The following is a 16,398-nucleotide window of genomic DNA, read 5'->3' on the forward strand; positions in this document are numbered from 1 at the left end:
AAGGGATCAGCATCAGCTGATCGTGGTGCTGAACATGTCCATATAGCTAATGCGCCTACGCCAACGTTCACCCGGGAGGACTGCCTCTTACACTGAAAAGCCATATTATATCCCACTGTGACCACTACTGCTGCGCGAAGACAGTTAAGCAGCTGGCCCAACACATATTCCTGCTGGTCATTGAGGTGCTGGCAGAGTTGCCGACCCCAGCCGCGACATGCAGCAAAAAATGTTTTATATGGATTTCCGTGTGAAACTATTTCTTTGTGTGCTTTTCAGAAAACTGGAAAAAATATTCAGCCCTCAAAGAGTTAAAGTAGCTTTTATTGCTGTTTGTCCAAACTGCACAGGATGACTGACTCCTCCAACTCCTTTTTCTCAATTTATTATTACACTTTCTTAAATATAAACTTTAATATTCCAATCATATCTTGACCTCTTATAAAACAAGCTGTGACTTGGTTTGTTTACACTACAGGAAGTTCGATTGCAAAATAAAAAATGTGTGCTGGCTCAATTACTGTAATACGTTGCGTAAAGGAGGACTGCGGTTAAATTACCATAAAGCATAGGAAAAGCAGGGGCTGAAAAGATAATTTTTTTGTGATACCATGGCTAATTTACCGTTCACTGATTGAGTCTTTTTTAATGAAAATTGGTCAGGATAGGCAGCCGATCAGTCAGCATCTCTAGCAATTACCAAAATTCATTGACTGGACCTGCTATAGTTGGATTACATCTGAATTCTTTTTAGGTTTTTCTGCAGTATAACACAATTAACATCTAACAACAAAATGAAAACACCTTACTTATACTTATAGTGTTATCAAAATCTAGAATGGTTTAGTAAAATACAACTTGGAGTACAGTTTTTTTTTGACTCTTCTACTGAAATCCCACAAACACATTTCAGTGTCTTTACAAGTTTTACAGTTCAAACAGGTTAACTTTTTTATTACCGTATATACTCAAGGATAAGTTCTCCCACGATTAAGTAAGGACTTGATTTTACCGTATAATTTCAGGTATTTTATAATATCAGTCATAAAAGTCGAATGCGGAAAACTCGTGCTATTGGTCCAAGAGATTATGATATGCTAATGCCCACCTGAGTGTAACCACGGAGCACACTGCCTTTTTTTTTTCCAATGTATAGTGCCTACGTGACCATACAGTAATACTCAAACTATTCCGAAGCAATGTTTGCACGGATTGTGTTTTTTGTATCTCACACCCTCGTACACCTTTATCGTAACAACATCCCTTATCTAGGATAGAGCATTCGATCAGAAGAAAATATGAAGCTGATTTTAAATTAAACGTCATGGAAGCAGCGTAAGAAGTTGGTAACTGCACTGCTGCAACAAAATTCGATGTGTCTGAGAAACTGATGAGAGATTGGAGGCGGCAAGAAGATGTTAAAAAAAAAAAAAAAATTAAATGTTGCATTTTTGAACGGGTGTATAAGCTGGGGTCTGATTTAATGATCCGATTTTTCGTGTTTCAAGACCCGACTTATATGTGAGTATATACTGTATTCAGAAAAATGTTTTTCCTTGTATGCTGGCTTAAAAAGTGTTTTTTCATCTGTTACTTTCCCCAGCATGAAGTTTGTAGTGATGGTAAAGAAACATTTTTGAATGTGATATTTTTATGCAAAACGGAGAAAGCTTCTCAAAGAACTGGTGTATATAGTGACCAACACTGGGCAACAGCAAACAACATCAAAAACATCTGTGAAAAAAATCTCAAGCCAACGCATTTTTCACAATCCACATGTCAGCCCCAATGATGTGCTCAAAATAAACATGAAATGAATTTATTTTTATTAAAATATTGTTAAATAAACCACTTCTCGTGATGGAGAGCATAGAACTGCCTTAAGCACAAAGGATATGTGAATTGTAGACATGCCTCTCATTGTTAAACTTATATTAATACTCAAAACTGGAGTAATTAAAGATTATTTAGCAAGCAGTCTATTAAAATTACATGGTTGACTGACTTTTTCCATGTTGCAGCACTTTGGATATGTACAAATAAGAGTCTTATTCTCTTCTGGATTATGTTTTAATGAGTCTTATTCTCGTCTGGATTATGTTTTAATTTGCTTTTCTATAACTTTTAATCTTCAGTTAAAAGTTAAAGTATCTCTCACTGAACAATGTTCATAACAAGTGAAGTGCAATGTTAGCCAAAGAATAAAGTTTTTGTTGGGCTGGAAAGCTGACAAATGAACCGAACAGTGACGTAGGTCTTCAGTTTAAATGCTAAGATGCACTTTCTTTTTTATTCAGAAAATAGTTTTCTGGAAGTGGCTTTTTTGACAACATTTTCAGTAAAAATACAAATGTTGTGAGCATATGACTAGATGACTTGACACGAGGATAATGAAACATAAGTAAAATCAATGTAAGCAAAATCTGTCCATGGGCATTTTTGATATAGTTTGATGTTATCCACCATTTGTTGCCACAGACACCTATTTTATCAGGAAACTTTGTTATTTCAGTTCAGCATGAAAATAGATTAAAATGTTTTTAGATATTCACACAAACTACATAGGACAAGTAACATATAAAGAAAGAAAATACCAATTAGTGTGTTTACATGCACACACAAAATTGAGATAAAGCGAGTAATGCAATTAATGCAGAAACCTCCATTTGCCAAAAATACTCTTCTGGAGTTCTCCTGTGTACAAACATTGCAAAACAATTGGCCACCATGAATCCGAAAACAAACACGAAGCCTGTGATAATTTTCTTGTATTTTATAAATACCTTTAGTCCTTCATGCCCTTTTCACATTCTCGACCTGAGCCACTAATGAACCATAGTATGAACACTGTTTCAACACATCTATAGCAAATAGCTGGATTAAAACTAAACTGACACTTTATTCACAGGTTTCTGTTACCAGGTTGCACTCAGCACACACTTTTCTGCTTGGCTGTGCAGCTGGGATAATAATAATGCAGGTACTGCACTTGGTTACTTGTCACTTTAAAAATTAATCAGACAACATAAATCACGTTACTTTTAATGTGTTACAAACAACACTGTTCCTGACATTGTGCTTCCAAGCCTATAACTGTATGTTCAGCTCATCAACAAAAATTTAGCAATTTCTGAAATAATGGGCCAGATTACTTCCATTAGGAGAAGTAAAAATGCGATCTGCCAAGTATTTGTCTCAGGAAATTTATTTTTTGGATGCTTTCCGTTCTGGCTGCTGAAAGTACATGTAAAGCTAAGGAAGTGAACAGTGTGTAATAAACATGTGAACACTACAAAATCCTTAACTTTACATAGCCAAATAACCGTGGTAAATCCACGTGTTATTCCAGTTTCTCTAATAAGGGTTTACATTTTAGAAAACAGGTTTCTAAGAATAACTGGTTAATAAAACATGTAAACACACTGATTGTTGGGTGGGGTTTTCATTAAAAGTAGTGGTGTCAAACTCTGATCCTAGAGGGCCACTGTGGCTGCAGGGTTTTCTTCCAACCACTTTCTCCATTAGTAACCAGTTACTGCTGATAATAGAACAGAGCATTTTTTTAAATTGATTTTCCTGTTAATACTCTGAACTCTTAACTGCTTATTCAGCAGCAGCTAATCAAATGATATAAAGTGAGCAACACATGACCAGCTAAAGTTGGTTAGAAGTCTATTCTTCTTGTTGGTGAAACCATTTAATTATTGGCTTGTTGGTGTTGGTCTTCTGACATATCAAATGTTTTTTAAAAATGTTTATTTTCTTTTTTATCTGAGGGCACCATCAAAATGTTTTGTGGACCAAACAGAATGATATCTCTCTGACTTTCATCTAAAGGACTTAAAAGTGCACATCAGGTCCTTTGGTCTCATCTGTTATGGGAGATGGACTCTGAGACGGAACTGTTAGCAGCGATGTTATTTTTTCTCTATTTTTTAACATCACAAGGTATCCTGTATTAACTCAATCCAAGGGGGTTCAATTACAGTATATGCAAGCATATAGAAGCACGAGCGGCAGAAAAGGCTCAGAAAGAAATGGAAAAGACAGCTAAAGCTTCATCCAAGCCTAACAGACATCAAGTTCAAGCTCAAGGTACAGCCTGCCTGACCTGGAACAGATGGGCAAAAGCACAGACTTCCCGGGACCCAATGCAGCTGCATCCACTCCTGCCAAGAGCGATTCCAGAAGGCTCACTGAAACTGAAAATGGCCTTACCTTCAGTGTTGTTAACTACCCCTCATGAGCCTGCAACGCCAACTCCAACTGGGCTTGCTATTTCACCCATGGAGCACGGAGAAGATCGAAATGATCTGTCCAAACGTAAGGTAATGATCATTGCAATGGCCACTGCTCAACACATAAAGGAGCTCAAGAATGATATAAAGAAAGAAATAAATGATATAAGGAAAATTGATATAAATGATATGAGGAAAGAAATGGCCAGGTGTTTATGTAAAAGCAATATTCTAACATTTCAACAACAGGGTTTGTATAGTATTTGGCAAGAAAGTCATTACTCAGATGTTTGTGATGTACAAATGATATTTTAACTATGAATACTGCTATGTGTCAGAGAGTTCATTATTATTGTTATCATCATTCAAGTCTGTGTGTTAACGTCTCCTATACAACAAAGGCAATTTAGTGTTTGTTGCCAAACAACCTTGGTCTAAAACAAAACGAACCAAGGTATCCAAAATGTGGGAAAATCAGACTCAGTAACATAAGTATAATTAAAGCCAAAATATATAATAAATTTACAGATTTTGAATAAATTAACACAGAAAAACAAATCAGGCACAACTTTTCTCATAATTTTAAGACACAGTCATTGGCTTGCTTGCTTGCTTGATAGCACCATCAAAACATACCAAAACACAAGGCAATGGAAAGAGACCTATAACATTCTGAGATGTGGAGGTTCTGTAAAAAAGTGTAGCTACAGAAAAAAATCTAGAATGACAAATGATTGATAAAGTTGGCAAAAAACAGTTCAAGAAATCAATTACCATTTCACATGTGGTATTAGACATTAGATAATTTACTGATCATTTGATAATGACTGACATGGCATTACAATTTAACAAGTTTTGAATAATGATCAATTAACATTTATTATTAAATACAAACAAATGCATAAAATCAGACACGAGACAAATATATTCATTCTTTATATTCTTGATATTCTTTGCGCTGTACAGCACATTAATTTGAACAAGAAAGTTAAAAAAAAAAAAAAAGGTGAATTAATCTTTGAGTATCCATGTATAGGACCTATAGATCAAATGTTACAGCTTAACCTGCAGTGGCAGTGATTTATCTATCCATCTTACATCTTAAAATAATTTATCATTAATCACTTCTCTTACAGGTATGAAGTTATGTACAGAAATATTTAAAAACAAACAAAAGCTCAATAAAACAAAATTCTAAGGGACTGACACAAAGAACAGTTAGATATTTTACATATTTCTATTAAATACTGTTAAAAAATACTATTAAAAATAAATACCTGCTTTCCAACAAAGCTTGCTCCACATGCAAGGTTTTCTCCTTACATGTTAAATCTAATGAATTCTGACTGGAAGCAGACAGGAACTTAAGAATAAGCTTTGTACTTTCTGTCTTCCCAGCACCACTTTCTCCACTAGAAAAAAAAAAAAGAAATCAGATTACATGATGACTTAATTATAATGACTTAATGTAATATTTCCACTCAAAGGTAAAAAGGAGAAGTACTGAAAAAGATTAGTAACAGTTTGGTATTCCTAATTAACGAAGGACAACATTAATATATACCTTCCAGATTCCTGGCAAATTCCCATTAAGGAAAACAAGACTCAAGTTTTTTTTTCCTGTGGCATCATGGTAGGTAGGATTCCATCAGCTGAACAAGATGGCATGCTAGTAGTATAGAGGAAACACTTGCTGATGTTTGTGAATCACAGACTTCAAGCAGTCATTTCATGTAAGAGAAAAGCAACAAAATACCTAAATATGACTGCTTTAATATACCTATCATTGGTATGTACCAAACATGATGGAGCCCTGAAATAAGCTTACCATAAAACATGCAGGTCAGGCGCAATGGCAATTCCAAATTGTCCCTAGTGTGAGCTTAGTGTGTATGTGCGCGCCCTACCCGGGGTTTGTTCCTTACGCCCTGTGTTGGCTCCAGCAGACCCCCGTGACCCTGTGGTTAGGATATAGCAAGTTGGATAATGGATGGATGGATGGATGTAGAAAAAATGTTGTAATTACTACATGTTTTGACCCAAATGTACACAAATACCCTTAAACTAAAGTCTGCAATGTGCACTTTAATCATGTCTGAATTGTTTGATTTGTAATTGTAGATTGTGAGGCAGAGGTACACAAATATCTAATCAGCAAATCACATGAAAGCAACTCAATGCATTTAGGCATGCAGACACTGTCATGCCAACCTGCTGAAGTTGAAACTGAGGATCAGAATGGGGAAGAAAGGTGATTCAAGTGACGTTGAATGTGGCATGGTTGTTGGTGCCAAACATGTCAGTCAAAGTATTTCAGAAACTGCTGATTTACTAGGATTTTCATGCACAACCATCGTTAGGGGTTATAGAGAATGGTCTGAAAAAGGGAAAATATGGAGTAAAATTGTTTTAACTTTTATTCTCCAGACGGATGCTTCAGATACCAGTCTTAGTGTCGTGCAGAGCTAGAGCATCAATGGTGTTGGAACACCACCAATGGTGTTTCTCACATCACCTGCCCTTCTGCCTACCCAATGGGTGCGCTTCCACCCTCCCGTCTGGGGTAAGGCGGGCGGCTCACGTGGCGTGAAGGTGCGGCGCAGATGGCAGCCTGTTGAGTCTGTGCCGAAGGTGATGGTTGGAGAGGAGCTATGTTGGAGGGGATGTGTTATACAGCTCAAAATTGAAATGGTCAGTTTTAATAGATAGTCGCCGCACTCACGGCTTAGGTTGGGGGTGTGGTAGTGTGGCTGGAGCGGTTCCCAGGAGCTTCGTGATGCGGACGGTCCTCACATAAGTGCACAGGTGAGGAGTCGTCCGCATCTCTAACTGTTGCCGGGAGCTGCTAATTGCCACACCTGATCCACGTCCCTGTAATATATAATAGAAGTACAAGGCGAATGGAAAGCGGAAAAAAAGAGAGAGACACCAGAAACATACTAACAAATGACCCGAGTGCTGCATGTGTTGCTCTCAAACTTACAAAGTATGAGCCAAGGTTAGACAAATTATCAGCATGCATACAACAGCAAACATCACATTAATTGTTCAAAAGCATGCCAAATGCAAACTTTTACCTTTCAATAAAAAGTTGTTTGTATCATTGAAAGCTCTGTTGTGTTTTTCTTTTAAGACAAAAGATGCTAATGTATGAGTTCTTCTTTCTAAACTAAAATCTCAGTATTCAGGTTAAATTGCCATGTTGGCACTTTGCGATAAATAAGTGGATTTTGGGTTTGCAGTTTGGGCACTCCGCCTCTATACATATACACACACACACACACACACATACATATATATATATATATATATATATATATATATATACACATATATATATATACACATATATACAGGGTGGGCCATTTATATGGATACACCTTAATAAAATGGGAATGGTTGGTGATATTAACTTCCTGTTTGTGGCACATTAGTATATGTGAGGGGGGAAACTTTTCAAGATGGGTGGTGACCATGGTGGCCATTTTGAAGTCGGCCATTTTGGATCCAACGTAAAAGTTGGTTAAATACATAGGAATGTATTGCTAATTTTGACTTGAAATATTGTGTGGGTGTTATCTGTTTTTCAGAATGTGTTTGTTTCATATTGTACGACCATCCTGTTTAGCCATCTGGGAAAAGCAAATGAAAGAGTAAAGGGTCAGCATGTGGCAATGTATTTGACATAAATGACGAATCATGCTTTGCCTTTGGATATACACGCATATCCACTCTGTCTTTGACATCTCCGTCTTTCGAAATTATTATCGCTGACAATTCAACGTATGCGAGTTTATTATAAATGCGACTGATATTTCAGATTCATATAGAAATCCAAGAAAATTTCCATGTCCGTGTTTTGCTGATAAATTTCATGTAAAGTGCAATACTTTTGGACGTATGGATTTGTATCCATTATTGGCTTTATAATTTCTATTACATCGGATCGTTTAACTCTTTCAGCTCTATGTTGCATTTCTTCTTCCGTGATCATAAAGATACACCAGACCAGATTGTGTTTTTTTTTTTTCCGAAATTACAGTTATCGTAGCTGTAATTGTTGCGGGAACATGGATTCTCATAGCATATGGTCCATTATTGTGTAATTCAATGGTTTGTGCATTGAATGATGCTATCATGAAAAGATTATTGTAGACGCATATATTTTGCCTGTAGTGTTTGTGTATTTCACTTTCACCAAACCACAAATCTTTGAATTCTTGCGGAAACGCATCTTCATTGGGAAGCAGCAGTACTTTTCCCTTATGGCAACACGAATTAGACGATCTACAAGTCTCCGACTTAAACATTAAAGCCTTATAATATCTAAATACTTCTGACATATATTATGTCCATATATTTGATCTCTTTTTGCTGTTCCGTTGTTTCACCTAGTAATAATTTCTGTTTGCTTGCACGAATGCGATCTGTTTTTTTGAGACTTTCGAATTTTAGTACTGTCATACTGTATTTTTGAACTTGCTCTGCGTGTGTATCGCGCCAAGGTTTTTTTAGCCTTTTGAATTCCACTGCTTTCATAATCTGTAACCTGCTCTGCATGTGTATAGTGCCAATGTTTTTGAACGTCTTTATGATGTTCTACTGTCTTTTACTTTTTGTCTTTTATTTCTGACCCTGTTTGCACCTGTGAGGTTTCTCAAGTCGACTTGCTCTGGGCTGATAATTACTTTACTTGCCCTTTCATCGTCTCATGGGAACATCCTTCCAATGGAAGGCAGTATGACATGACTTGACCGTGTTGCGGGAAGTGAAAGTGTCTCTCTGTCTCTTTTCAGAAGATCACGTCTCGTTGCAAGACTTTTTTTATAATAGAGATACACACATATATGTATATGTAGTATTTTCTTAAAATGTCAAATGCTCGTGTAAAAATGAAGAATTTCGGTGAAAGAGAAATGAAGGTCCTGCTCAGCAAAGGAAGGAAAAACGTACTATTTGGTGGCTTAAGCAGTTTTATAAGCAACAAAAGGAAATTGATGGAGTGGCACCAAGAGGTGGAGGCACTCAGAAGTTCAAGTACAGAAAGTCACACTGTGCCCGAAATAAAAAAAGAAGTGGTTAGATATCAAAGTTGACATGAAAGGGCGAGTTGCTGTCCACCATCTGAATGTCAACACCAATGAACGCGGTAGCGGAATTCCAGGGCTTACACTGTTCAAACAGAAGTTTTCTTTTTTTTTTTTCACCGACGTACCATTATCCATATAATAATTTACACGTTTTCATCCAAATACTTTACATGTTTAATAAGACAAACAAGCAGGCAGCAGATACAGTATTACTGTTTAATTGGTTTCAGACAATATTACAAAATGTGATCTCCATGCCAGGGATACGACTCCTGGCAGGGAAGGTGCTGCTGTCCCAAGCCATTCTTCGGGAACTGGCTGAGCACATACACCTGCCTTGGAAACCACTGGGCGACCATCTGAACGTGTGGTGACAGATGCAGTTTTGGAGTCACAAACTGCAATAGTGGATGCTGTAAGAGATGTGGAGAAAGGAATTATCCATTTGGTGGGGGTGGGTCAGGTTTATCATACCATATCTCTTCAGGTATGGGGACAAGCCACGATTGTGTGCCACATAATGCAGCATGCTACATATTTGCACCATGCGATACACTTTCTGTGGACCACAAAGCAGCATTCCACCAGTCTTATCCAGGCAGCTCCAATGGCTCTTAAGCTGCCCTATACTGTAGTATGTTCTGCCACTGCCTGAGCCCAAGAGTGGAGGTCATTATAACATTTCTCTTGTTCAGTTAGTGAGTTGGCAAATGGGGTAAGAAGCCACGTCTACCCACTGTCATCTAAGTAACCATTTTATATAGTTATCAAACAGATAACTTGCAATTTTGACCAAAGGGGTAATATTAAATGTTTTATCTTACTGAGAAGCCAGCCATCACACACAACACCATTTTCAAGTTTGTTCACAACACTACTATTTCACAGGATGAAAGAATCATGAGGTAAGGCAGGCCATCTTGCCACAACATTAATAAGATGCATTTTCACATCACAGATAATTTTGCACAGAGTGGAAATGCTTTCTATTTTACACAAAGCAAATTCATCATCCGAAGGCATCTTCATAGCAATGTGCATGCAGCTGACCCAATTACATTTGGAAAACCAGACATTGCTGTGAATTGCACTTTGATGTTTGCCTGTTCAACCACAGTGTAAGGAAATGGATAGCACCTGCAATGTGCTGTTTCACATTAAATACCCCCATGGGTGACCAAAAAGCTAAATGGCAATTGTATTCATTGCCGGTGACAGGGTTGACCCAGTGACATTCTGTCTCCCACTCAGACCTATACTTCGATAGTGTATTACACTGCACAAGGGACTTGCATGTGGAGCTTTGTCCTGGACGTTCCACTATACTGCTTGGAGTGACTTTTACTTTTTCTTTTTTTTTTTAAACCGTCAATGTGTGATCACAGCATAATTGCAAGGGTGATGCTGACACACAATTTCACTCAACTCACAGTGCTTATCTGTCTGCAAAGTTAGCACATTCATTTTGCTTCTGTAACTGGTTTGACCTTAATTATTCTCATGTTATTCTCCACACTTTAAAGAGCTAGTGAATATAAGAAACGTGTACAAAAATGTGGGAGGTATACAGCATTTTATGCTCCAGTACAGAATGATCCCATATTATAAGGGACAGGTGACAATCCTGGTGTGTGTTTATGAATTTCATTATCAAAAAAAACAATAGGAAGTGCCACATCAAGCACCAGTGACCCACTACTGCTATTATACACTTGGATTTATTTGGTGCTGCTTCATTATGTGTGAAGCATGATTAAATTAATGCGTCTAGGGGTTGCATGAAAAAATGTAATCACAGAAATTTTTAGCACATTAATAGCACATGTTAACAGAGATTAATCAGCAACTTTAGGTTTTATATTTAACTTTTCCCATTTTATTTTTCTGAAAATCAAAGTTACTGTGAGGAACCATCTAAGCTGGTAAACTAATTGGCTAACCTCTGTATTTTTTCAGTTTAGCTTGCTGTTAGGTTCATTGTTAAGATTTTACTTCAAGAAGTATAGGTTTAAAGGTAACTCATTACAATCTTGAAATAGCCACTTATTTTAGGTAACCAAACATTTATTAAAAAAGGCATACAATTTTTGTTTATTCTGTAGCCTAAGTGAAAATTCAGTCCAACTCTTAAAAGTCTCGCATATTAAAATTAATTAACAGGATACACCTAAATATGGAAACTATTATTTAGAGGTGGAAAAAGTATTGAAACTTTTACATAACAAGTAATATTATTACTTAGTCAAAATGTACTTACTTTAAGTAATAGTAAAAGTCATTGAAAACCTCAAGTAACAGAAAAAAAGGTGAAGGTACATCTTAGTTATTCTAGAAAAATATACACAAGAATATAAATAGCTGCAGTGGGTTGGCACCCTGCCCGGGATTGGTTCCTGCCTTGTGCCCTGTGTTGACTGGGATTGGCTCCAGCTGACCCCCGTGACCCTGTGTTCGGATTCAGAGGGTTGGAAAATGGATGGATGGGTGGCTATAAATAGCAATATAATAGAATTTATTTAATCACAAGGCATATTAATGACATATAGTATGTATAAAAAAATTGCAGCACGAAATGAAGACACAGAAATGAAAACACAAAAATGTTTCTGCAGCTGTATTTACTTAATGCAAATTAAAACATCCAAGTAAAGTATATCTAAAAGAGTTCAAAAAAGGAAAAAACAAATCACTGAGATGGTTAAAGGATCACACCACTATGTCAGTATTTTGTGGAAATACCCTTTACTTTGATTAAAGCTATGAGTCTGCTGGGGTATGTCTCAACCAACATTGCACATTTAGACTGTGCAATATTTGCCCACTCTTCTTTACAGAACTGTTCACACCCCTGTACGTACACACACACATTTTCAAATGGAGTGTATTACTGTATATAGTGATAATATTTCAAGCTGCAATTATTCTTTTACACTACTAACAAATGCATCTTAAGCAAGTAATTAGAACAAGGCTTAAGTTTCAGATAACAATGTGGTCTGTAGTTATCACAAATTATCACTTGAGACAGCAAAGATTTCAGTGGATAAAAAAAGAAAAGCTTACATTTTGCAAATAAGGTGGCCATCACTACCACAATTCTCAATGGTGAGATTTTTGCTGTAGTCTGGATACATACATTGCTCAAAAAGGTAAGGCCAAATACCTTATACACTCCCATATTCTTACACAGAAAACTACTGCTAAATATTGTAAATATACCAAAGTGCACTAATAAAATAAAAGTTGGAGGGTTGTTCTAAATGCACTTCCCTGATTTATGCATTAAGAATTAAAGGGAAAATCATGCCTCCTGTTATCATACTATTATACAAAACAGATTTTTTTACTGCAGTTTTCTTTCAATTCAATCAGCCAAGACTTTTGTGATTCATGTATTCTGTCTTAAGTCCATTAGACCAAAACACACTACTAAATTTGACTAAGAATGTACAGTTTCTGTTTAATATGAGTGCAGCAGCTATAGTCATATGAAAAAGTTTGGGAACCCCTCTCAGCCTGCATAATAATTTACTCTACTTTCAACAAAAAAGATAACTGTGGTATGTCTTTCATTTCCTAGGAACATCGGAGTACTGGGGTGTTTTCTGAACAAAGATTTTTAGTGAAGCAGTATTTAGTTATATGAAATTAAATCAAATGTGAAAAACTGGCTGTGCCAAAAATTTGGGTACATGTGTAATTTTGCTGATTTGAATGCATGTAACTGCTTAAAACTGATTACTTGCAACACCAAATTGGTTGGATTAGCTTGTTAAGCCTTGAACTTCATAGACAGGTGTGTCCAATCATGAGAAAAGGTATTTAAGGTGGCCAATTGCAAGTTGTGCTTCCTTTTGACTCTCCTCTGAAGAGTGACAGCATGGGATCTTCAAAGCAACTCTCAAAATATCTGAAAATAAAGATTGTTCAGTATCATGGTTTAGAGGAAGGCTACAAAAAGCTATCTAAGAAGATTAAACGGTCAGTTTCAACTAGAAGGAGTTTAATCAGGAGATGGAAGGCCACAGGCACAGTTGATGTTAAACCTAGGTCTGGCAGGCCAAGAAAAATACAGGAGCGGCATATGCGCAGGATTGTGAGAATGATTGCAGACAACTCACAGATCACCTCCAAAGACCTGCAAGAACATCTTGCTGCAGATGGCGTATCTGTAAATCATTCTACAATTCAGCGCAATAAGCACAAAGAACATCTGTATGGCAGGATGATGAGAAAGAAGCCCTTTCTGCACTCACGCCACAAACAGAGTCGCTTGTTGTATGCAAATGCTCATTTAGACAAGCCATATTCATTTTGGAACAAAGTGCTTTGGACTGATGAGACAAAAATGGAGTTATTTGGTCATAACAAAAAGCGCTTTACATGGTGGAAGAAGAAAACTGAATTCCAAGAGTAACACCTGCTATCTACTGTCAAATTTGGTGGAAGTTCCATCATGCTGTGTGGCTAGTTCAGGGACTGGGGCCCTTGTTAAAGTCAAGGGTCGGATGAATTCAACCTAATATCAACAAATTCTTCAAGATAATGTTCATGAATCAGTTACAAAGTTAAAGTTACACATGGGTTGGATATTCCAATAAGACAATGACCCAAAACACAGTTAGAATTCTACAAAGGTATTTATGCAGTCAGAGACGTACAACGTTCTGGAATGGCCGTCACAGTCCCCTGACTTGAATATCATCGAAAATCCATGGAATGATTTGAAGTAGGCTGTCCATGCTTGGCAGCCATCAAATTTAACTGAACTGGAGAGATTTTGTATGGAAGAATGGTCAAAAATACCTCCATGCAGAATCCAGACACTCAAAGGTTATACAAGGTGTCTAGAGGCTGTTATATTTGCAAAAGGAGGCTAAACTAAGTATTGATGTAATATCTCTGTTGGGGTGCCCAAATTTATGCACCTGTCTAATTTTGTTATGAGGCATATTGTATATTTTCTGTTAATCCAATAAACTTAATGTCACTGCTGAAATACTACTGTATCCATAAGGCATGTCATATATTAAAACAAAGTTGCTACTTTGAAAGCTCAGCCAATGATAAACAAAAATCCAAAGAATTAAGAGGGGTTCCCAAACTTTTTCATATGGCTGTATATCACTCCACTGTTTAGGTAGGATCCTGCTGATGCGGATAAACGGACACGAATTTACCTGAAGCTGTAAGGTATCTTAGGTACAAAGTCACTGCACACTAAATTTACGATTGGAGCTTTTATGGCACATTACTTTAATTGACGATTTTAAAGTTTTAATTTTAAACATAGCCAAATCAATCATACTTAGTAGAAATCGAGCGAGCAATCAACTTCTTATGTAAGTAGCACCAAAAGAAGCTTGTTTGAGTGTTTGGAATTTAAAGATTGCAGTGACAACCAATAATGACTGTTGTAGATCATTTAAAAACCTTACAATTACATTTCTTGATTAGGATAACATTTGCTTATTATTTGTATTACTGGATTGAGTTAATAATTATGTATTTACAAAATACCACCTGTTAAGCTCAGGTTTTCTCCATTAACAAAAGTAGATGCTATGCCTTTAGCAGATCCATAATTAAAGTCTGAAAAGAAATATAATGCTGGGTGTTTTTAGAAGAGTCAAATGTTTTACTTTGGCACCATCTACTGGTTAAATACATTCTGGCACTATTTATCACCAAAATTGTTTTACACAAGTAATTTATGGGCAACACCATCTTCTCTCAGTAGCTTAAAAATTTTAACTATTACACAATTCACATATTGACCTCTAAACATTCCATATAAAAGTTATTCGACACTACTGTCTTCCATAATGTACCAGTTGTGGGTGTCACTGTTTAATCCTGGCACAACACATTTTTGACATGGGGGGAACAATGCCATTATTTGTTCAAAGCCTAGCTCTCCCAAGAATCAATACTTATCCATTACTGACTATTACTGTATGGCATGATGGGTTTGTAAGTAGAACTAGACATAAGAATTAATTCAGCAACTAAATTGAGTACCAACTATATACATAGTATACTATGTCCAAGTTTTTGAAACTTGCAAAAAATAACAAACCTAGAAACTACCTGTTGTCACACACGTGTGCATGGGAAGCAGCTGAAGGGCTTAGGAAATACTGTTTATACATCTGCCCAGGGGGGGGTGCACTGACGCTCTTTCTGAGTTCTCTGCAGGTCTTACCCGGGAAATCCCACCAGGAGCCGCCATTTCCAGGAAGGACACATCACTTCCGGTTCCGCCCCAAGAATGAGGTCACTTCGGTTCCGCCCCAAGGATGATGTCACTTCCAGTTCCGGCCCAGAGGACGACATCATTTCCGCCCTCTGTGCTATAAAGCTCACTGCCTTGGCTTAGGCAGGCAGTTCTGTTTTGGACTCTGTTGTGTAAACAACTATTACAATGCCTCAAAGACTTTTGCAGCCGGGAAACCGTAATAAACGGGTGGCTGCCCCAAACCTTTCCGCGTCTCTGGTCTCCACTTATTACAGTGGCGTAGTCGGCAGGATGGTGTCCCCGATGAACCCGGGACACGAACTATCACGGAACCAGGTGGGTGAGTACCGGGCCGAGTTTCAGGGCGGGAGTGCCAGAGGGTCAGGAAGGACGCGGTGCAGGCTCTGCTCCATGAGCATAACCGGTGGGGACCACCCATCTCGTGGAGAACGTAGAGGGGACCCACAGGCGTGGGCTGGCTTCTGGGGAACACACACGAGTGGCTCAGTATGCTCTCCTTGGCAGGAAAGCCGAGCTGCCCATCGGGACCAAGGTCCCAGTTAACGATGGGTTGTCCCCAGGCCGGCAGGTGAAGGAAATCATAAACTGGGAGTTTAACCCAAGCAAAGGGCTGTCAGAGCAGGCTATGGCTCTCTGGCAACAGGTGGGTGAGTGGCTACGCCATTCGAGTTAACCCCCTTACAAATAGTGCAGCAAGTGGCCTGTTTTCTGCTGCTAAAAAGACTACCCCAGGAATTTGCCCAGCCGGCCTGGGGCGAATTCCATTCTATGGACGAGCTGCTGCAGCTCTTGCAAACCCAGAGGCCGGCTG

At 37.7% G+C, this 16,398-nt stretch overlaps 1 protein-coding gene across 2 annotated transcripts in view; it reads right to left on the reverse strand.

The window, feature by feature from the left end:
• myo10 (myosin X) overlaps nt 1-16,398 on the reverse strand; it is a 408,709-nt gene that overhangs the window by 140,838 nt on the left and 251,473 nt on the right. For both annotated transcript variants that reach the window (XM_039754892.1, XM_039754893.1), the window contains exon 5: nt 5,516-5,650. In XM_039754892.1, coding sequence (XP_039610826.1) covers nt 5,516-5,650 — 135 coding nt within the window. The remainder of the gene's footprint in view (nt 1-5,515; nt 5,651-16,398) is intronic.

Source organism: Polypterus senegalus, chromosome 5 (assembly GCF_016835505.1).
Source record: "Polypterus senegalus isolate Bchr_013 chromosome 5, ASM1683550v1, whole genome shotgun sequence".
Classification (NCBI taxonomy): domain Eukaryota; kingdom Metazoa; phylum Chordata; class Cladistia; order Polypteriformes; family Polypteridae; genus Polypterus; species Polypterus senegalus.